The sequence below is a fragment of the Alosa pseudoharengus genome, unplaced genomic scaffold (genome assembly GCF_046254945.1).
Source record: "Alosa pseudoharengus isolate Yale_2024_CS ecotype anadromous, Long Island Sound unplaced genomic scaffold, YU_APseudo_1.1 YU_APseudo_1.1_scf_4, whole genome shotgun sequence".
NCBI lineage: Eukaryota > Metazoa > Chordata > Actinopteri > Clupeiformes > Clupeidae > Alosa > Alosa pseudoharengus.
The window spans coordinates 16,427,954-16,452,847 of NW_027468774.1; the positions used below are offsets into that span (position 1 = coordinate 16,427,954).

General features: G+C 40.5%; 1 protein-coding gene across 2 annotated transcripts in view; it reads right to left on the reverse strand.

Moving 5' to 3' along the window:
• kcnj19a (potassium inwardly rectifying channel subfamily J member 19a) overlaps positions 1-18,270 on the reverse strand; it is a 38,217-nt gene extending 19,947 nt beyond the window's left edge. For both annotated transcript variants that reach the window (XM_076265031.1, XM_076265032.1), the window contains exon 1: positions 17,605-18,270. In XM_076265031.1, coding sequence (XP_076121146.1) covers positions 17,605-18,270 — 666 coding nt within the window. The remainder of the gene's footprint in view (positions 1-17,604) is intronic.
• Positions 18,271-24,894: the final 6,624 nt, after the last annotated feature.

A 24,894-nucleotide genomic window follows, 5' to 3' on the forward strand; every position in this document is an offset into this window, starting at 1 on the left:
AGAGTCATTGCAAAATCTCAGCTTCTTGTGATGAAACATTCTGAATACATTCTGCCACAGTATTCAGATGCATTTACATCATGTCACATGGAAAAACACTGATATCTTGTGCATGCTCAATACCTAACACACTCATGGCACAACATGGCTCATCTAAAGCTTTACATACAACCCAGCTCCAAGCATAACTAACCATCTCTAAGCATAACTAACATTAACAAAGACATGTGAAAACTTTTGGCAACACTAATAGCTGCTTGATTACACTGACATATTATAAAGATGTGGGGCCTTTCCGAAACTAGTTACTGCGCCCTCTACCTAGCCACTAGCCACTAGGGTCTGCCATATTAAGGGCCATCCGAAACAGTGTGTTATAAACCCTCCAATGCGAGTTAACACTGATGGTGACTTGTCGAAGGTGTGTGTCAATTAATGCAGCATGTTATGGAGGACAATGAGTACACCTGTCCACAAATCCAAGGTTACATTAGAGTCTGTTTCCACTAGGAAGAGTGAACTTTATCCCAAAGCCGAGTTTGGTATTATAAAGGGCTAATAAAGGGAACTCGATTTAGCTGTGAGGATGACTCCCACCCAAGTGCACGTAACCGAGGGGGAATGGGTACGGACTGGTATCAGAAAGGGCCATGGAGAGACAATGACAAGTGTGTTCATTAGAGGAGGAGGAGCAAAAAGAAAGCTCATAAGTTCCAGTTTTATGGTTATGGTATTTTCTTGATTGATTATATTTGAATAATTAATAAAATTCTATCAGTAGAAAGGCATCAGAGGGAAATATGCCCTGAGGAGAAAAAGAGGGAATGTTGTTAATAAGTCATGAAGTGAAACGTTATGTACGTATCTATTATCTTGTTTTCCAGCATCAGAGAGAATAGTGTGTTGAGTCATCAGAAGATTTGTTTTGGCCCCTTGTTTGGTTTTCTGTTTCTTCTCCTGCCCTCTGTCAAACTTTAATCAATAATTCAATTCCATATAGAGCTATTTCACTGCAATATTTGTAATAACACCAATTTGTCCGTCTAGAGAGACAGTCAGGAAAATAACAATGTGTGGGGCCTCTTGAGAACCTGATATCTCACAATGCTAGATGTACAGTGAATGAATGAATAAATAAATTAATGCATGCCTATTAAGCAGCAATAACCTCTTTATATTCTCAGCCGGCATATTACGTTTTCTCCTCAGATTTTATTACTGACTATTTACAGGCCTCCAAAACATTCAGCTAAAGTATTTCTTGAAGATCTAGGTGAACTGCTGTCAGCCATTTGCATAGAGTTTGACTGTCTTATTATATCAGGGGATCTAAACTTGAATGTGGATAATCCTGAAAACAGGGCAACAAAATCCTGCGGTTAACATCCTAAAAAGAGAGTGTAGGAAGACCAAAAGAAAAATACAAAGTTCAGATCCACTATGAATGCTCTGCACATACAACTCTGTAACAATATGCAAAGCATGACAGTCTTTCTTCTCTAACATCATCAGTAGAAGTACAAATAACACTCGTGTACTATTTTCAACCGTTGAGAAGTTAACAAATCCCCCCCTCACAATAAGCACCTGAACTTCTCTCAAGTAATACTGTATGCAATGAGTTTACATCTTTTTTCAAAGGTAAAATTGACAAAATCAGACTCAACATATCTTCTCAACTCAACATCCGGAACTTCCAGCTACAAAGGGAGGAAAACTTAACTTAATGTCAGAGTTCAGCTTGAAAAAATGAAAAAATGGTACAGAATCTCAGCTCTTCTACGTGTGTCTTAGACACTGCCTACCAATTTCTTGAAACTGTTTTTCACCTTATTGCGGCAGATGTCCTTCACATTGTAAATGTATCATTGCTGTCTGGCACTTTTCCTAAGTCCCTGAAAACAGCTGCTGTAAAGCCCCTTCTCAAGAAGAATAACCTGGATGCATCCATGCTAAACAATTACAGGCCCATCTCCAATCCACCTTTTATTGGCAAAATTCTTGAAAAAGTAGTCTTTAATCAACTAACCACCTTCCTAACATCAAATGGGTATGATGATTACTTTCATTCTAGTTTTCCAGGTTGCAAATCACAGCACTGAAACAGTTCTTAGTTTTTTGCTAAAGTAACTTTATTATGGTCCGTGCATAAGTCTGTACATAAAATTGTAAAATGCAGGCATTTAGGCTACAGGTGAAGTAACCACAGAGAAACCAAAGAAATTGCATCAGGATACTGTTGTATCCTGATGCAAACAGATTAGGTGTACATGTAAATGATACTCAAATTCAGGCCAGGTGATGCTAGAAAGATATGCAGATTTGTGGCATTATGTCTCTGTCTTGTAATGATAAATTCAATATTTAAAAAAAAGATAATGAAAGAGCAACTTCTAAATATTTTGTATTTAATTTCACAATGATGTGGAGAACATCCTACTTTTGGATGGGTTGCCTGTGACAGACTGTAAATGGGAGCAGAGAGCATTACCATAGCATTACCATATTGCAAAGCTTTGGGGGAAGGTAGCTACAGTGCCCTGGCAGAGCTATTGACACATGGACATTGACAGGGGGAAGGGGAAGTTACAGGTGTGACACACCAATCTAATCATTATTCATTTGAAAGAGCCAACATAGTTAGTCTGAAGTGTTTAATTTGTATTGAAACTACATAACATTTCTGAATGCGCATCCTACTTTTATGTAGCCAACGTTTACAAGGTTCAGACTTCAAAAGTCTTGCCAAGATATATTTATAGTGTTTTTTACATGGTTTGAAGTCTTCTGAAAATAGTTTTTTTGTCAAGTTATGTTTACACTGAATTTTTAATAAAAACTAATTTCATTACATTCACTTTACTCTCATATTATTATTGTTTTTGTTTGAGGTTTTCCAGAATATAACCATATGTGTCACTTTTGCATAGATGTTTTGGTAACGCTTTAGAATAACATGTGCTTATTAGGTATTAACAGTGCATTATAAGCAGTTAACAATTCATTACTAACAGTTATTTAACTGTTGTTATCTTTTAATAACATTCAGTGGCGTAACGTGCCAACACCGGGCCCGTATGCAGGATTATCAAGGCGGGCCCCCCTACTACAGCATGTGATGACGTAATGTCCACGAGTAGTCTAACATGAATAGGACAGGATAAGATCATTGAGACACAGCATATAAGCGATGACATGTTAGTTAACTGTTGTTATCCTTTAATAACATGCAGCTTGTAAGTGTTAATAAGCAGCCTTTTAAGTTACTTACAAGCATATTTGTTAACAGTTGTAAGCAGGGCATGAAATTGGCACCCGCCCACACGCCAAATGCGGGTAACTTTTGTGATTGGCGGGTGAAACTGTCAATGTACCTGCCACGTTGGCGGTTAGCCAATAAGACAACACAACACTGAGCAAGGAGATGCACTGTCCAGATTGCCGTTTGTAGGCTCGGAGAAAGCGAGATCAAACCCATTTCGAGGAACGGCAAACGACTTTCCTTTTTCAGAACGGTAGCCTACTTCTACTCTTACTCAAGTACATTTTTGAGCCAATAATCTACTCTTTTACTCCGCTACATTTCAATTGCCTTACATAAGTTTATTATTGGAGAAAGTATCTCGAAGAGAGAAAAGGAGAAAAGAAACGGGGCTTCAGAATGTGTTAGCCCACGATTCTAAAAGTAATGCCTGGCTAACAGCTCAGTTAACACAAAGACGTACAGTTGCTGCATCTTCTGGTGAGGCTGCCAGAGTACAACGAGACTATAGAGGTAGGCTATGATATGACACGGAAACTTCCACATATATTCATTTCTGGCCAGCATCGTTCAACAATCACATTGGACAAGGAAAGTAGGCCTACAACTTAATTTACAAGCAAATCAAATGCACTGGAAATCGAGCATACAAGTTAGAAAAAGCCTAGCATTCATTTATGTAGCCTCAATGTTGCAGGACATGACATGAGACGGTCGGCTGAGAAAAAAGATAGCCTGCTCTGTCGCTCTGCCCGAGTGGATATGCCTAGACTATTATAGCCTAAATATAGGTCTACCCATAATATAGCCATTGTTTTTAGGTTACATTGTCTGTATGGTGGAGTTATAACCAGACTTCTAGCAATGCAAAGCAGAAGAATCAGCTGCAATGTATTGGAAGACTGCTTTTCGATCCATAGCCACGTAATGCTTATTCTGGCTATGACAAAGTATATTAAATAAAATATATTTGAATTGGGCTTTTAAAATATGTTTGACTATATGATTAGCCTACAGAGGAGGAGAATAGGCATAGAGGATACTTTTGTATCCCTTTAAAGGTCCATCAAAAATATAAAAATGTAGGCCTACAAAAAAGTAACTTGTTAGGCCTACTTGAGTAATTTATTAACAAAGTACTTTTTTACTTTTACTTGAGTACTGTAATGTGTATTCTGTACAAGTTCAAGAACCATTCTTATGCATTATCTGAGTCGTTCACCTTTATTTTGGGCACAAAATAATTTTGGCTGGTAAAAAACCACTGTGGCAGGTGGATTTCAAAATTCACCTGCCACAGTGGCTGGTGGCCAAAAAAGTTAACTTCAGGCCCTGGTTGTAAGTGTTCACAAGCAGCTTGTTAATGCTTGTTAATGGTGTATAAGACAAAGAGGTGGATAACGCTTATAAGACCTTTCTTACCTATTTGTAGTAAATTTTGCAGCCCCCCAATCTAAAGCGAGGACCATGTAGCCTATAGCTCCACAAGCCCGACCATCTATCTCTATATATCTACTGTATCTATCTATCTTGGTTTAGCTGTGAGAAATGCACCTTCAAAATTGCTGCAGTGTTCAAAGTCGCAAACATAGGCGAACGTTCACACTCGATTTGAAACATGTTTCAGTTTGCCTTAAACAGAGGCGAACATTCGTGGTCTGTTCCTGCATTAATTAAACACCACTTTTCCATCAGAAACATATTTGTAAAAAGCATAGTTGGTATGATATAGAACATTATCGGAATATAGAATCAATATGAACATGTTCTTCAAAAACACAGATAGGAGTGTAGCTCAGTAAGTAAGAAGTCACTCTGATGCAGGAGACCAGGGTTAAATTCCTGCTTGCTGCAGCAATTTTGAAGGTGCAAAATTTACTACAAAAAGGTAAGAAAGGTCTTATAAGCGTATTAGTTATCCACCTCTTTGTCTTATACACCATTAACAAGCATTAACAAGCTGCTTGTTAACACTTACAACTGTTAACAAATATGCTTGTAAGTAACTTAAAAGGCTGCTTATTAACACAGGGGCGTAACTATCGGTAAGCAGGGTACGCAGTTGCTTACGGGCCCGGTCCAATCAGGGGCCCGCATCACACTGAAATACATGATTGATGCTACTTACCATTTTTCCTAACAATTTGATTTGAATTTTCAGTTTCATGCAGCCCACCTGTGACATCCATAGACATCTCTGCTTGCCTACTCACATCATATTTCGGACGCACCTATCTGCGCTCACGCACAGGAGAGGCTACTTTCGCTTTCTAAGAACGTCAAAATTACGTTATTTTGGAATGGGGGCAGCTCAGTCGAAGAGGACAGACAGTAGTGTAGCCAGAAATGTTGAAATGGGTGGGCACATAAAAAAAACGGGTGGGCAAAGTCAATTTGATTGAACATAAGAGGGGCCTAGATTAGATACACCATACAAACAATGATACAATGATCGGCATGTTATATTTATGACATAAAAGTGGAATTTATTGAACGCATTTGATCACAGCTGACAAATTACGCAGAAACATTTTCAACTGGAGCAAAACAATGCATGAACGTAGCTTCAGCGCGTTGCATGTGTAGCAGGCAGACCTTGTCTGCTTGCTTGCTCTTTCTTCCTGGTCTCTCCTGGCCCCTCTGCTAATGAGTGGGTGGGGCCAATCATTCAATTAGGCCCACCATGTGCTACTTTAGGAGTTCTACAGCAAGAGGCTCGGTAGGTTCCACTGTTTGTCCCTCGGCTGAGCACTGGGGTCTACCGGCCATCAGGTATGTTGCTGCCCTAATGCTGTAGACTAAAATGTGCTTGGTTTAGCTAAACTCCATTTCTCTGTAGCCCTAGATGGATGGATATGCTATCCTCATCTGCTGTCAGTGGAAAATTGCCATAGAGAAGAATATGGGTATGTATAGCTCTAAAATAAATTGATGTTTGGGGAAATGGTATCAGGTTTGATGTATTTTGTTTGTCTTCCAGGTAGCACGGCTTTTCCATCCGCGTTGCCCTCAGCGTAGGTCGTGCTGCTGTCTTGTCTGTCTTAGTTTTGTTTGGTTTCTGTTTAGCTTTGCTCGCACTTGGCAACTGCTTGCATTGTACTTGTACCCTTCTGTTTTACTTTACTTTATTATCTTAGTTATACAGTGTGTGTTTTGCATAGTCTGGGAGCAACAACTTTTAACTATTTGTTAATTTGGCAGGCAGGGTTCTCGCTGGCGGGAGGCTAGTCCGTTACCTAGTGGTGGTGCAGTAAAGATGCACATTTTGGTGTGGTCTGCGGTGTCATGATTTGATCTTTCTTGCTGTGCGTGTGCATGTGTGTGGGCTCTAGGGCACGTTATCAGTAGTCTGCCTCCCCCCAGGTAAGCCTCTGCCTTGCTCATCCTGCTCCATCGTGCCTCCCCTATGGAGCCTGTGCTAGTTGTGATCATTTTTAATAAACAAAGGTGCAACAAGAAAACATAATAAATATTTTTGTACTTTCCTAACCCAGACTAGTCTTTATGTCTTTTTGCAGCTCTCCCCCCTTCCTTTTCCCTGGTTTTAGTTAAATAAACTTGGTCATGTTTCCACTGGAATTCACGTCTCTGCCTCGTGTATACGAACCTGTGTGCTATGGTGCAATAGTGTGTGCTCTTAACTCATTCCCTGGGTGCTAGGCCCAGGGTGGCGTAGTCTGGCTAAAGTGATTGGCATTTAGTGCCGCTTTCCCTCTTCGAAAACCTTGCCCTGCTACACATGATACACAATTGAGACAATAGATTGGCCATATTGGACAACTGCAAAGCCTTAGGCATGTTAAATTTATGACATGACAAGTGGAACTTATTGAACGAATTTCATCATAGCTGCATGACAAATTACGCAGTCGACTAGGACTAAACATTTTAAACTAACGCAAAACTGCATGAACCCAGCACCGGTGCATAATAAAACACAAATTGAAGCAACAGATTGACCATTGGACAATCCTACTGCAAAGGCTTTCCTTAGGCATGCTACCTTTATGACATAAAGAGGGGAATATTAAAGCATTTCATGACAGTTGACAATTACGCAGAAACATGTTAAACAGAGCTGCCGACTGTTCGCGATTTGACTGATTCTTGAGCTCCCAGCAGAGTGCGGTCTTGCGCGTCTTTTTTAGATGGTGAATGTTAACGAAGGAAAGCCCTCTATTTTGACGGGCATGACTGACAAGTATACAGTAGGTAGGCTTTTGCCATGTTCCTGGCTAAATGAACACGAATGATTTATCATTAACGCAATTTCATATTGTCACGCAGTGTTTTTTCATGTGTTACGTGCGCCCTCACCAGCATTTTTTTGTTGTTTTTGTGGTGCACGTACTCCTGATATTGTCAGACATGTCATCACTTATATGCTGTGTCTCAATGATCTTATCCTGTCCTATTCATGTTAGACTACTCGTGGACATTATACGTCATCACATGCTGTAGTAGGGGGGCCCGTCTTGATAATCCTGCATACGGGCCCGGTGTTGGCACGTTACGCCACTGAATGTTATTAAAGGATAACAACAGTTAACTAACTGTTAGCAATTAATTGTTAACTGCTTATTATGCACTGTTAATACCTATTAAGCACATGTTATTCTAAAGCGTTACCGATGTTTTTAGTAAGATGAAATACTTAAAAATTTCAAGGTGTAGCAGACAGCCTTAAAGTGTCTGACAGGCCCGGGACCTCAAAGGGTTAAGGTTTGAAATGACATACTGTACGCCTCAATGCAGACAAAACATTGGTCCTATTGCTAAAGACCTTAGTGCAGCATTTGACGCTGTTGATCACAACATCAGAGTAGAACGCTGGGTTGGATTTACAGGTATAGTTGTCAACTGACTCAAATCATATTTACAAGAAAGGAGCTGCTTTGTTGCCATCGGCAACTGCACCTCAACACCAACATCCTTGACCTGTGATGTTCCCCAGGGGTCAATCTTGGGGCTCTATACCACTTGGACAAATCTTCAAAAATAATTTGATTTCATATCATAGCTATGCAGATGACACCTAAATTTACTTAGCTCTGTCACCAAATCACTATGGTCCCCTCGTATCTCTTTGTCAGTGTACTGACCAAATCAACAACTGGATACCTTTTCTTCAGTTGAACAAAGAAAAAACTGAAGTAATTATATTTGGTAAAAAGGAGGAAAGACTTAGGGTTGCCACTCTCCTAGACACAAAAGGGTTCAAAGCAAAGGATTCTTGGTGCATTAATTGACAGTGATCTAAATTTCAACAGCCACATGAAAGCAATAACTAAATCAGCTTTTTACCACCTCAAAAACATTGCCAGACGTAGAGGGCTGATGTCAAAACATGATTTAGAAAAACTCATTCATGCCTTTATCTTCAACAGGGTTGTATTACTGCAATGGGCTTTTCACAGGCTTTTTTTAAAAAGACTATCAAACAGCTTCAGGTGATACAAAATGCAGCAGCTAGGGTTCTCACAAAAACTAAAAGAACCACATTACTCCAATTTTTATGTCCCTGCACTGGCTTCCAGTAAGTCACAGAATTGACTTTAAAGCACTATTGCTTGTTTATTAATCAGTAAATGGAGCAGGACCTAAATAAATACCTATCTGAAATGCTTCAGCAGTACACACCTTCTCGACCTCTCAGGTCTCAGGAGAAAAACCTGTCAGTATAGTAAAACCTGCTGTTAGAACTAAACATGGGGGGTTCAGCTCTGGAACCAACTTTCATATAACATCAAAAAAGCCCCAACTGTAGCCAGTTTTAAATCTAGACTTAAGACCAAACTGTTCTCAGATACCTGCACTGAGTTACCCATTCTTTAAATTATTCTACCTTGTGTCTTTTATTTAGTCTTTTAACCCTTAAAGGTGTAGGTTTTTGAACATTCTAAGTTCCGCAACAATTGAAGGTTCTAAAATTCTATGTTGAATTCAATGAACCCAGATATTCTTTAGAACGTTCATTTCTCAACATTCCCATCACACCGGTGTGACGGTACTCCTTTAAGGGTTAAAATGATTTTACCTTTTTTGTTTTGTTTTCTGTTTTTATTATGACCTTTGACTATTGCCCTTATATGCTTTTGCTGTTACTGTTTGATTTTGTTTATGCAAAGCACATTGAATGACCTCTGTGTATTCTGTGCCTCTGTGCCATATAAATAAACTTGACCTGATTTCACTTGAATGAATAAATGAATGAATTAATTATTTGTCTGACTAGAGGTGTATTATTATCTCGCAAAGATGTATAAATGTTGCCCATCAACACTTGTTTTAAACAGCAGATGAACCTGTGCAGATGTGAGTTCTTTCTGGCTTCTTGAGGCCAATAATGTGAATGCCTGTCGTATTTCCACAGTGGACCCTTTGATCCTGCGCCCCCACCCCACCCCACTGCCCTCCTCCTCTCTGATGACTGACTGGCCTTTGAGTTCAGACTGACACCTTCAGTGGGGCTGCAGGAATGGCACAAATGATATTCCCCTGCCCAGGCTTTTGGTCAGGCTAATTTAATTGAAACAGGACCTCAAGTGATACTTGATGACATAAAACCTCAAACTGGTCACGAAACGTCTAGAAAGCACACACATGGCCAAGTCTACAGCATGTGTGAGTCAGAGAGAGAGAGAGAGAGAGAGTGTGTGTGTGTGTGTGTGTGTGTGTGTGTGTCTCCTATCCTATACCTTGCAGTGTGGGATCCAGGTTGCGAGAAGCGGCGGCAATGACTAGCGCTAAACGAAATTGATCGCTGGCTAAAGAGCCTCTTGATTATCCGAGTCATTTTTACTTGCAGAAGCTGATTTGAGAGGACTGCATCGATCAGCACAGAGAGAAAAGTGAGGGAGATACAGAGAAAGACAGAAAAGAGCAAGACAGCAAGAAAGGGAGAAAGAAAGATACAGAGATAGAAAAAGAGAGAGCGATAACGACCTAAGCAAAGCTATACCCAAGCACATGGATGAAGATAGAACGATCGCATCACGATTAAATTCAGGGACTAGGGCCACTTGAGCAGAAGAGAGATTGTACCTCTCTAAGGCAAAAAAAAAAACCTGACCAGTGAGATGACCACATCCACTCTCCCAATATCTCTCCTTCAGCCATCCTAATAAAAGCCCTTTTGTCAACGCTAGCTAACAGCAACATACAGCCCTCCTTCACAGCCATCACTGAAACACTGGCTTTTCACATCTGCTCTGGAGCTACCCTCCCAAGGGTTATGCAATACACAGCTACACAAATGTGTCCATAAGCTCTGCTGTGCTGTGCTGTGCTGTGTTGGGCAGGCTGGGCTGGGCCTCTGTGCTGGGAGAGCTGTGCTTGCTCTGCTGTGTTGGGCAGGCTGGGCTGGGCCTCTGTGCTGGGAGAGCTGTTCTTGCCAGAGGGATGCACTCCTGTTCCTGAGCGTCTCCACATCCCAAGTGCTTTAGAATCCAGGTTAGCTCGTGTTACTGCATGCTTCTGATAATAACAAAAATAAAGAGCTCCACTCTAAACAGACATCAGACTCTCTCTTTCTGTGTCCCTGACTCTTTTACTCTGTCTGTCTCTCTCTCTCTCCTCTTTCTATCCCTCCATTCGGTTTTGAGTTTAAGAGCTAAGAGAAAGAGCCAGGGAAAGAATACAGATGGGGAAAAAGAGAATCCTTAATCCCTGTCTTTTCTCTTTTCACTTGTGTATGTGCATATAAATTGAATTTATGCATGTGTACTTCCTCCCCAACCCCCTCTCTCTCTCTCTCTCTCTCTCTCTCTCTCTCTCATACACACACACACACAGCTCTCAGTCGTCTGAATAAATCGGGGGCTCGCCCGTCATCATCACCCAATTAATGTCCGTCATCATCAGGCCTATTAATGTCCACTGTAAACAAACACATAAGACACAGGCACGCGGCACACTACAGTACCCCCAGGCCCGTGAAACAGGACAAGGCAGTATGAGCCCCCATCGTCAGTCATGCTGCTGTGTCTGTGCTTCAGTCCACACTAGATCTCCACCTCTTTTCCTCAGAGGCGGGAGCAGGAGGGTCCATCTCTGCTTCTTCTGCAGGGCTGGAAGCCTTCTTCCAATAGCAAATAAGCATCTCTACAGTTCGATGTTTCAGTTGGATGCTCATCACAAAGTTCATATATTCTGCGTCCCTGGATTGAAATCCCCCATGTAAGTGTGTGTACGTGTATGTGTGTGTGTGTGTGTATGCGTGCACGTATGTGTGTATGCTATCTCCTATGTAGCTGATTGTATGGTTGAAGGCATTAGCACTCCAGACATCCAGTGCCTCATCAGAAGTTTCTGGATCAATGTTAGCAAGGCCAACTCTCTAAGTCCTCAAGAAGCTTTCCATTGCCTCCCTCACACTGCAACCCCCTCTTTTAATTGCATTGCTACCTTTATTAGAAGACCAGTGGAAATCAATGGCCTGGTGCTCGCGGCAAATGCAACCCTCTGCACACACACACACACACACACATGTGCAAACAATTCTGCTTCAATGTTCTTATAGGAAACTATCTTCTATTTGCTCCATTAAAAATAAAAGAAAGTTTTCCTTTTGTTTTCACCCGTGTTGCTTTGCAACCATATTTTTTTGATTCCCTGTGTCTGTTTGCTCCCAAGGCTGTGTGTGTGTGTGTGTGTGTGTGTGTGTGTGTGTGTGTGTGTGTTTACCCCTTTTTATTTACATGTATGTGCATACTTCCGGATGTTTATGTGTTTTTGTACCTGCACAGGCACAACACTCCCATGTCTCTTCACCATATGTCAGCCTGTTCTTAAAGCATCCCATCTCATTCCTTCACAGCTTTCAATTACCACCATCACTCCACCTGGTGCCTCATTCACCCTCGGAATACCCTGCCCTCTTCCTACAAACTCTCTCATAACAATCTAAGTGTTCTGACACTCAGCCTTGCCAGTTTAACACATGGGCAATGACAGGACAACACAACGATGATGATAAGATGGCACAGCAGAGGCGGGCACGAGGACAGCAGCTGATTTGGGTGTAATTAATAGAAACAGGGGAAGCGTGCCGGCCGATCCAGTCGCTTGTACGGCTGAGTAAGCAGCTGTCTAAACACTCGGCATCCATATGTTCAATTGATAAAGGCACAGATGAGCACATCTAAATAAATGTAATCTGTCAAATTAATAAATGATCTCATGAATACACAGACACAGGCACACTCATGCAAAACTCACACTTGCACATGCACACAGACACATCTATAAATGCACACAAATCCAAATGCAAACATTATCAAAAATACACTGTGTGTGCGCAATGTCCATAAATATGTCCTGCCTACACACATCCTATTTGACCCTATAATGTTCAGAAACTGTGTACAAAAGAGAAGTGATTAAGTAGACTTGAGCAAGAAGAACAGATCTGTGTTAGAAGATCTGCGCTAGATACTGCAGTATAGACAGGGAGAAGGCAAACTGAAACAGAGAGAAAAAGCTCACTCTTTCTTTTTTTCCTTCTTTTTCTTACACACACACACACACACACACACACACACACACACACACACACACACACACTATGTGCAGATTGCTGCACTGGAAGTGCCTGAGTTTGAGGATCAACCGAGGTATAGTGGAAACTCCTACACAGCAGAGCTACCTCTGCAGTGCCTTACGTGGGCCTTCCCTGCCATGACTCTGTGTGAAATGGGACGTAGTGGACACCAGAGAGGAGAACATGAGAGCGCGCTAATCGGAGCCTGTGGCTAACAGGTGATGAGAGCAGAAATGGAGTGAAGTGGAGGAAGTTGACTAAGGGGGAACGCCACAACAGTGCCCCTGCTGTTTGTTCTGTGTAAAGGCACAATTAGGTGAGTCTGGGCCTTGACTGTGTGTACAGACTCACACTCACATGTGTTTTCTCTCTCTGTATGTGTGTGTGTGTAATGTATACATTGAACGGAGATGGAAAAATATGGACAGAGAGGAAGAGAGACAGTGTTTCACTTTGCGTGTGTAAATGAATTATCATGTATATACTTGTGTGCATCAGCTTACCATCACTGCAAACACACAGCTATTCAAATGGTTGTTCTGCCTTTACAAAAATGCACAGCAGGCATCCACTGAGAGCTTATCAAGTCAATTACCACACACTTCTGCAACAACGGTTCGCCATACTGTCTGTCATGAAAGGCTTGGTGCATTTGTTCTATTGTCTTGTTTTGTTTCACCTTGGGAAGAAAAAAAACACCTCCCCTCATGGATGCCTATCTGTCGTTTGGTATTGTTGGTTTACGTAATCTGCATGTGAGTCATACAGCCTGGTAGTGAGCCCTTTATTTTTTTAGGAGCGGTCAAAGTTATTTTTGCTTTTCTGATCCGTTTACACATTTATTGTGTCAGCGAAGGGATCTTAGAGGATAAGAGGAATCGAGTTTGCTAACAAAGCCCTTGAGCAACGCAACAATACCAGTGGGAGATCACAGATTGGATTGAGGAGAGTGAGAGAGAGAGAAAGAGAGAGATTACAATAAAAGAATATAAAAGACTAAAGGATTACCTACGAAAAGGTTCCTGCCAGGCTTGGAATTTCACCATTCCGGGGGCAAGGCCACTTGGCCTTCAGTTGGGCATATTTGGTGGGGGGCACAAAGGCCACATGTCAGGGCACCAAGGCCAAAGTTAACTATAGCCTACAGTAGTAGGCTATAAAAATGATCAAAGTTGTATTTAGCCTATTCACTGCAGTAGACCTGCATCACTGTATGAAACATTACAAAAACATGAAACATGACATATTACATAGAACTGTAAATCATCTGATCATCTAATATTTACAGATATATAGGCTATATATAACATTTATTTTATATTTGGCCTGTTATGTAAGAAATCATGTATTGAACAATTTAAGCACAGCTCAGCTTTAAGAAACTCAAATAGCCTAGATGCATGCTTAGCATTTTGTGATAATTAAGGCTACTTTCACAAACTCTTAGTCAGCTGTCCTCTGATTTACCAATATCTAGGCGATATTTGTAACATTTATTTTGTATTTGTCCCGTTATGAAATCATGTGGAACAATGTAAAAGTCCAAATTTGGAGACATCCATGTATGTCGAACTTTACTGCAAATTCAAAACTGGATTACTCTGGAACGGCTAACTGTACAGGGGACTGCTTTACGCCTTTGTGTTCGGTAAGGGCTCCTGTTTATTCTGATATATGGTTTGTCATGTGTTAAAAGAAGGGTTCGTAAAGTATTCCACCGAGATGAATGGGTAGGGAGATCATGGGACGCAAAACCTTCAGTAGAATGTATGATTAAATTGAATTATATTATTTACTTTTCTCGCGAACCGTTCAACACAGCAATTATCGGCTAACATCGTTTAAAAGCTGAGAAAAAGCTCTTTCATGTGATACTTGTGATGTCTGTGTGATGAATAGGCTACTTCGCGAGTAGTTCAACTGAAAAGGGTGAATTTGGACGCACTTTCTTTCTTGCGCTGTCACTTTCTCCACTGCGTAAAAGACTAAATTAATTTGCGCCGTGAATGCTAAGATTATTTTGACAGGCCACAGGCTAAATAAAAATAGCTATTAGTAGGACGCAAAGCAGAATATTGAAAGAAGGGGGCACCAAGGCCACCGTGGCCTGTAAACCTCTGATTTTCAAAGGGGCCTCACGGCCAATGCAAGGGGCTACGACGGCCATGGCCGTCGTGGCCGCCGTGAAATTCCTACCCTGGTTCCTGCAGTTGTCGTTTCTTTCCCCCCCCCTGACTTCTAAGACATTTATGCCCGTCTCACTTATTCTATTCCTCCATGCTGCACTCACAGCTTCGTTCTCACCCCTTATTCAGTCATCTTCTGGGCGGTGGTAGTGTAGAGTTTAAGGAGCTGGCCTAGCGTGCAGTAGCCTGAAAGTTACTCTCCTCTTGAGCCTGGCATGGCCCATGTACTAACCCGTTCTCATTATATCAGCCCCCGCTGGCAGACTGCTGTTAATGTGTGTCCTGACATGTTGTAATAAACCAGTTCTGAATGACTCGGTCTCTAGGTGCAGGTCGGTGCGGTGCGCTGATCGCTTGAGTGGGTCTGTGTGAGGCCACTACTGTGAACGCACGGTGATGTTTGCATTTCTGACCAGCGCTCTGTCCACCTCCACACACCAGCACTGGTGTAAGAGTCAGTGCTTGAAGCTGAGTTATGGCAGAGCACACAGCCTCCACTTTGGTGGTTCAACCTAAAAGACTAAGGTAGATGTTTTTGTCTTACTTTACTTTTTTTTGGAGGGGGCAGGGGGCAGTTTACTGATATTATCCATGTCTAACATACCTCTATGTCACCCTGTGCTAGGTAGGTAGGTAGCTCTTAACTCTCCTCTGTCTACACAAGGCTTCTGGTAATGGCAGAATCACCAGAATCAGGTGAGCACCAGTCGCACTCACACACACACACACACACACACACACACACACTCACACACACACACACACACACACACACACACACACACACACACACACACAGAATCTCTGTCTCAGTGCACCATGCCACCTTCATCCATCCTGCCACACAATATCTATGGTTCATGCATTAAAACTTTGCTTGTTGATAGATTTTGTATTTTGACCGCTGTTTGTTTCTCTCTATGTGTGTGTGTGTGTGTGTGTGTGTGTGTGTGTGTGTGTGTGTGTGTGTGTGTGTGCTTGTGAGTGCATGCATGTGTATGTGTCTCCCTGTCTCCCAGGAATGTTATGCATCATTAACTGGACCCATAGTCTGCTCAATGTACTGTAGGGTCATTCCGTGTCAAATCACCCAGTGGCTGGCAGGTGACCCTCTCCCAAAAAATCTGAAAAAAATCACAGGTGTTTGAAGACCAAACCTATGCATAAATCTTAAATAGTATATCTGTATCACTAATGGTTCCAAAACTACAGCCCTTTCAAGTTTCAAGTCATTTTAAGCATCGTGGTGAACAATCCTTTTTGTCCAACTTTTTGTCCAACTTCCAACATTATTATGAGTAGTATGTTGTTCATGTTGCAATAATTATTTGGAGCAATTTAACTATGAACCATAAACTGTGTGTTTAGATTGGATATGTGCAGCAAACAAGTGACTCTCCTACTCTTCCATTGACTTCCATTGTATTAAAAGAGCACCACGTGTGGTGCAAAGTGGTACTGCAGATAAAGTACAAATTCAGTGGATTTATAGACAATATTTGTCAAAAATCTTATCTCAATGAAGAAACTCAGCAACAAGCCCACATTTTGGGCAGATGATCCTCACATTCAGAATGATATATGGGAAAATTAAAAAAAATCATGTTAACTGTCCACGTGGTGAAATGAGAAGATGAAAACAGGCTTTTTGAAAATCAAGCCCAATTTTAAAGAAATGCTCTGAAAATATGATAATGATAACAACCAAAGTTAATGCATGGACAGGACCTTATAATACATACATGAGTAGGAAAAAAATCTGATGAATTTGTGTCACATACTTATTGAATGAGAAGCCCTCAAAGATGATGATGTCTTTTCACATTATGAATTTATAGCCATTTTCAGAGCTTTGCAGAGGGGAAAGTACACAAGATACGTCTGATCCGATTGGATTTTTTAATTCAACAGGAAAATGTACTTCTATTCACATAGTTTCACTAATGTGTGTGAAATACCAAAAGAGCCAATAAGGTTGGAAGTTGAACAAAAAGGATTGTTCACCACAATGCTTAAAATGACTTGAAGTTTTAAAGGGCTGTAGTTTTGCAACGATTAGTTATACAGATATACTATTTTAGATCTATGCATGTATTTGGTCTACAAACACCTGTGATTTTTTTCAGATTTTTACGGAGAGGGTCACCTGCCAAATTGTGCTGAAATTGGGTGATTTCACACGGAATGACCCTGTAATGAATGCAGACAAACTGGAAACACACGTACACATCACCATCTCACACACAAACACAAAAAGTACTTCTATTACAAGAAACAATGTTAAGAGTCTATTAAAACAACAACACAAATGCTTTAAATTGTTTCACTGGCTATTAACATGTTTTAAATTGTAAAAGAGAAAAATTGTGCAACAGTTTGATACATCACTATAATATACACCAGACTGTTCTCTGTCGGTTTGTTAACATTTTTCAGGCAACCCGCCTGTGTTATTTTGGAACAGGTGGAATTGAATATAATGTATCATTGTCTAAGAATAAACAAAATATGACTTTCCCTAAAGCACAACCAAGATTTTTGAGTTGGTGACTTTCTCCTTTGATACGTTTTGCATTGAACACCATTGCAAAATTCTCTCTCTCTCTCTCGCTTACCTTAATGAGTTTACACCTGATCTGAGCAGACACCATATGGCTATTACGGAGGTTTCCCACCCGGAACATGAGGCAGAGTTTCCCGTCGCGCTGCGAGATCACCGCGTCCTGGCTGAACATCAGCGTCTCAGCTCGCTTCTTCGGCTGGGACATCTTGATGAACATGCAGCCGATGAGAAACGCGTCCACGATGGAGCCCAGAAGTGACTGGAAGAGGAAGAGGATGATGCCCTCAGGGCACTTTTCTGTAATGTAGCGATAGCCATAACCGATGGTCGCCTCCGTCTCGATAAAAAAGAGAAAAGCTGAGGGGAAGTTGTACACATTGGCGACACATGGAGTATATGATTGGTCGTGGCCATTGCCTATGTCCCCTCTGATATAGGCAATGATCCACCACATAGATGCCATAACTAACCAAGCTATTGTGTAAGTTAAGATGAAAATTAGCAGGTTCCATCGCCATTTCAAGTCCACTAGTGTTGTGAATAGATCTGATAGGTACCTGCTAGTTTCTCCACCGAGATTTCCGTGCTGGACGTTACAACGGCCGTTCTTCTCAACAAAACGCTGGCGCTTCTTCTTGACCGGAGCAGAGAAAGTGGTTCCCCGACTCGTGTTCACGACCTGATAGTCCTCCCCGAATTTCCTCCTCAATGCTGCCATGACATCAGTGGTGTTGGACACTTGGTGTGATCCGAGAAATTCAGTTATCCGGCCTTTTGTTGACAGCACACTTAACTATCCAAGCGCACCATTTGCGCAGCGGATCCGCGCATTGGTCAGATCTAGTTATGGTCTAAAAAGGTGACATATCATGATCACTTGGGATTCGTTGGAATTGGTTAATAGAGTGACAACGACTTTTACCAAGATGTCAGTATCCCAGAATGATTAAGTTGACGTTAACTTTTCCCTAACGAAATCTTCTCTCTCTCTGCTCCATGCGCGCTCCTCGCGTTCCAGGTCGGAGAGCGCACAGAGGAGAAAGCTACAGAGACGCTCTGAAAGGTTCCTGCGTCTAAAGACACATGCCGACGCCGAGTAGCGAGAGAAACAAAATGAGGAGGGGGCGGGGGCTGAAGAACGAACAGTGCGTTTCCTCGTTCATCTAATGCGCTGTCAATGACTAGACCGGATTGGTGCGAGCGTGTGTGTGTGTACAGTGTGTGTGTGTGTTTGTGTGTGTGTGTGTGTGTGTGTGTGAGAGAGAGAGAGAGAGAGAGAGAGATTAGTAGATTAGTGTGTATAATAAGTAATAATAAAATTCACGAAGCCTTGCTTTATGGTCAATGCATACGAACTGTCACATAGAGTTTTTCATGAATCAAGAATTGTCTCTCTCTCTCGCGCGCGCTCTCTCTCTCTCTCTCACACACACACACACACACACACGCATCTGTGTGTGTGTGGGAGAGAGCGTGCGTGCGTGTGTGTAAATGAAGCATAACAGAAGATATGAGGTGAAGGCTATGAAATGGTGCCATCCTTCGGTAGAAAACTGCAAAATGCAATTGCCAGGTAAAGTCTGTGTGCTTTTGCGTTCATTTATTTGTGTATTTTGGAAGTGAAATTGAAAATGGAAAAACAAGTGTTATGTGACTTTTTGAAGTTCTGTAGTCAATTGCTAAATTAAAATGATGTCGTATTTTTCAGACACAGGCCTGTGTACCCCTAAATATGTCATCATATTCCAACATTATATGTTATTATTAATGACTATAGAGCACCTTAACAATTGGAAAAAAGAACGGTAAAAATACAAAAATGCACAAAATGCACCTTTCAGTAATTTTTATGCACAAATTGGTGTTTCATTTTAAATCTAAACCAAGGTAAGGTAAAAAGGTAAAAAAGGTAAAAAATCCGTCCAACAGAAATTTGACATTAGTCTTTGAAAGAGCTGAACAGACTGACCCCATTTGGCAGAGGGTATACCTTTGCTCATACCAAGCAACAACCTCCCCCAACAACATGCCCAGAACCAATCTGAACATCAGAAGCATGTATGCTTCTGGGAAATCACCGTAAACTTCACCACCAACGTTTTCCGTCAAACGCTGTCCACTCCAGCACATGAGAATATGCAATACAAATTCAACATATGCTGCCAAATGTTCTTTTTCTGACATTGCATAGATGGTGATATCATAAGGAACAATGATGAACCATACAAAGAGTTTGCATCAATATTTAGCCTCATCAATGGAAATACATAATTTTTTTCTGATGTCCGCTCCAACACATTTCAAGTATAGTGTTTAGGATTATGGTAAACCATACATTTTCAGAATTAAGTTATCTTGTGTAATGCTATCATGCAGTTAATAAGCATATTTTACCAGGTGGTGCTATATACTAGCCTGGCCACGCCCACTTTTCTCCTTTCAGGAAGATACTAGTCTGGAACACCATAGTTCAGTTTCCATCAAACAAACAAAAAATGTCAGGCCAATCAACAACGAGGGGGATGACAAAATCAAAACTGACTATGGTAAATGGTAAAAGCAATGCCTGCAAAACTGCAAACATCAAAAATTGTAGATGGAAAAATGCAGAAATGTATTTACACCAAAAGTAAGCTCACATACATTGTTTCCTGACTGCCTATTCTGTTTATAGTTTGTAAAGTTTCGGTGACTCTGATCAGTGTGAAAGACCAATGATTTCAAATTTTATGATATTTCTACGCCCGTCACAATGCTAGCATTGTAAAGGATTCCCAATCGTGAGTGACCAGACTATTCACTCATGAGTTTGACTTACCATGCAGGCAAGCTATATACCCCTCAAAAGATTAGAATAAACAGTCATGTTTTCATATCATAAGACCCTTACGTTGATGCCACCTTATCTCTGTCCCTTTTAGTCATTTGTTCATATTTGGAGGGATTTCTTTTCTTTAGTCTGCTTTGACCATGGGGTTTTGTCATGGAATTCACAGGTGATTTTGGTTTTGATCAATCCCTGAGTTGAACATGACACTTTCAGGGTTTTTAGTCAATGTAAAGGCTTACTTAATGAATCTGAAACCCATTTGATTCTATTTACCACTTTCTTACTGCAGAGGGTGAAGCACAGTTGATTGAAATTACAATTGTGATTACAAATGCAATTAAAATAGCATAATTATGCACCTGTGAAAACATGCACAGTGATACCCAATTTCATCCAAACAGTGTCAGCATTTTACCATTTTAGAAGTAACATATTTATTATGACCGCCGCGCAGCGAAGCGGCGGTCATATAGCCTATGTTTAGTCAGATTTTTTTTTTTTTCTTTTTCGCATGTCCAAATTTCCATCAATGATTCCCGGGACACTGAAAGACCGGGGTAGACGAAACTTGGTGGGCATGTAACCCCATATGGATAGCACAACACAGTCTCACCCCTAATCGTCACATATTGAGGCTTGCCCAGCTAACACACAACTAAACAGCCACGTTGCCTATAAGTTGCCAGTTGGTCACCACCAACTAACCTTCTGGCAACCTTCCTGCAACGTGGCCACAACGTTGCCACTATGAAGTGGCCATTTGGTGACTTGAGCCCTATGGTCATTTGGTAACGTTGCCGTTTGGTGAATTGAGCAACGTGGCCATAACGTGGCCCTATGGTCATTTGGTAACGTTGCCGTTTGGTGAATTGAGCAACGTGGCCATAACGTGGCCCTATGGTCATTTGGTAACGTTGCCGTTTGGTGAATTGAGCAACGTGGCCATAACGTGGCCCTATGGTCATTTGGTAACGTTGCCGTTTGGTGATTTGAGCAACGTGGCCATAACGTGGCCCTATGGTCATTTGGTAATTGTTTCCATAAATGCAATACTTAATCCATCTTTCAACCTCTGGGATCTGCATACGGAACTCAGGTGTGACAATTTGGTGTCTGGCTCGTTTTACATCTCTCTCTCTACATATATATATCAGTGTTTCCCATACATTGACTTATTTGTGGCGGCCCACCACAATATCAACATTGACCACCACACAATGATTTTCCAGGTTGTACTACATTGTGCTTTACTCTGGTTAGCATCATGCTGCGCTAATTTGTTAAAAACTGTTGCATTCAAGTTAATTCTGCAAACCTACCACCACAAATAGAATTACATTCTGTGGGAAACACTGTACAATTTCTAGTTTAGAAATTGTATTGTCATTTTAAAAGGGGACTATGCTGCTGCCCTCGTACTGCATCACCAGTCATAACTAGACAGCTGTCAGAAGTTCCAAATAAATCCAAGGCTTGACTTTTCTTGTTTTTACTGAAGTTTCCAACAATAATTCAAAGTATGGACACCAAAATACTGGGTTCTTTTGATATTGGTTTTGATGTAAACTGTAAAAGAATACAGAAAAAAAAAAAATAGCACACACAACCAATTGTCCAGTTTCACATCACGCATTTTATTTATATTTCCCCAGTGAAGCTGCAATATGACCCAAACAACCTCAAGTAATACGTTATAAGTTAGCCTACATTATATGTTGTAGGTACATTTCACGCAGCTATGTGAATCACGGAAAGTGTGAATGAAGTGACCACTTTCGGACCCACTCGGTCAGCTCAACACAGTTCGCTAGCAAATATTTAAACGTGACGAAAGTACGAAAATCAAAGATATCTGACGAGGAATATCTAACACAAATGATCTACTTACAATGTCCAAAGCAAAGGTTAAAAGGGAAATTGCTGACACCTCATGTGTGTTTAACTCGTGCAGACTGAAACATGAATCAAGTATAGACAGGAAGTGCTTAACTACTAAACCATTACCCCAAAAAGACCACAAGGTAGCAGCATATACAAAGGAATGTGAAATTATATAACAAATACAAATAGGATGTGCTCTTATGGAAGGCAGAACACATGAGAATAATCAGAGATATTATTTAAAGTCAAACTATCTTCCAGATGGAAGAATTGACTTAGATTGATTGGTTTGTATTGTTTATTTACTACCTAGTGATGACTCAATTCTCACAAAAAATGCTTAACTGGAGATTAATGTTTGACCATCCAGAACTACATTATAATTTCCTCATTTCCACAAACTGACCCATATTCAGATACTGAAGTGATTAATCATTCATTTTAAATGCATATGCAGGGAGCATATAAATAAATCACACTGAGAATTCTTTCTATTGACATAAATTTTACTTCAAATGTTGTTTCATGAAAAGTGGTGTACAAACAATCCACATTGCACATTGTACAAAGACAATAACATGCAGTTTGCATCTAAAGAGGTGTAAAAAATAAAATAAAAAAGTGCAATGTGATACAAAGTATAGACAGATGGTGCATAGACAAGTTAAGAAATATAGTTAAGTGTATACGGTAGTATACAGTTGATTTACAGGCGGTTTAGAGTAATATAAATTCAATATCAATATGTGCAGTGTATTAGCAGTTACCTTAAGAGCAGAATAAATCTGGCTATGTAATATGAACAATGTATTAACAACATGTACAGATATGTGCAATGTAGTAGTAGTAGCAGTACCATTAAGGAGTAAGAATGATAGATATATGCAGTGTATTAACAGAGTATAAGAAATCAGAATAAATATGGATATTCAGTATGAAAAATATAAAGTTAAGTACAGAATATCAGTCTCTTGTCCAATCAGAAAACAAAATATAATGCCGTAGAACCCAGATATTGTATGAAATTATAACATGAGAAAAGAACCATACATTACAACACCAGCTTAAGTATTACAATGTAATTTTTATTGTATTCAACAAATTTAATCAGCAAGTCATTCAGTGGTGCCAATCCAACATCAGTTCATGTGTCAATTAAGTGTCAAAGGGGAAACCCTCAAACATCAAAAGGAATGTGGATCACAATTTGAATGCCGTAAAATAGATATGCAGATGCGCAGATGTGCTGGCTGCACCCAAACAAGAATATGACTAACCTCAGGGCTACAATGATCCCCTGGTCAAAGAGGCTTTTTGACTGGTTTGTATCAGCAAACTTGATTGAAAGCTTTCTCCCTCATAAATATGCTTATATCAAGCCACACCAAAATGCTATTCAAGGGCTGCTTTACAGGCATGCAATCTTAACACTAATATAAACTGCCAAAGACCAATTTTCTTTTAACGAAAATAACTCAAACTCAACAAGTGTACCTAACACAATCCTACCCAAGGATTTTTGAAAACACAAATTACTACACAGCATAAACTCACATGCACACCCTAAAACTCTCCATGGTCCAAGATGTCCTAGGTCAAGCCTTTTACACACACTGCCTGGCCACAATCCCCACTGGCGAACTCTACTATTTCATACATTCTGTAATTAAGAACAAGTTTAAGGCAAGAAGACAATGTCAATGAAAGGGTGTAGTCAGTGTATATAAGAAATGGTACAAATGGCAAAACAGCATAAATACATAATGACAGCATCAACAACAACATACGGTCATAAATCATGTAGAATGGCCATGAAGATAATTTTTTCTTTAACTGGAATTTTAATTGCACTTTTTTTCAGGTTTTCTTTTGGTTTCCACCTCAGCACACAGTCATTTTGTTTAAACCTCATCACTCCAATGATTCCTGAATCACAAGGCTGCTGAAAAAGAGGTTCTGGGTACTGAAACACTCGACAGACACATTGTCCATTTCGTTCATCCTCTATTTCGCAACATTGGCGTTGATTCAGGACAAACACTTGTTTTCCCTTAAATGTCCAATCGCAATTGGCAAGTGTTTTTCTACACTCAACACCTTACCATCTATTGATGTCATTGTGGTTGAGATATCTGACATTTTTCTGTTAAAGATTGGCATGGAGACAATGGGACATGGTTGCCTTTGTCAGTGTCCTTATGTGAACTTGCACAGGTCAACTTGCTCATCTTTACTTGCGTACCACTTCACACCAGTGCTTCAGACCAGGGCTGATGCTTCAGCAATAGCCGTCACTGAAAAGCTGTAAGTGTTGTTGAACACAGCTGTTCTCACATTAGCTGATTGCGATAAACATAAACCATTGTTGCCTAATTACCAATTATTCATTACACCTGTGTGTGGTATCTACTTTTTTTGTATTTTTCACATTTAGTATTTTGCAGTATTTTTAAAATACAAAACACACCAATAAAGTATTTTGATACAAAATACAGAGCCATTTCCTTCAACCCAATAAAATACAAATGACAAAATACTATTTTGCATTTGAAACACATACATGTTTCAGAAATACTACCCATCCCTGGGAACAGGCGGATTACACCTTTATAGTTGGCCATATGATGACAT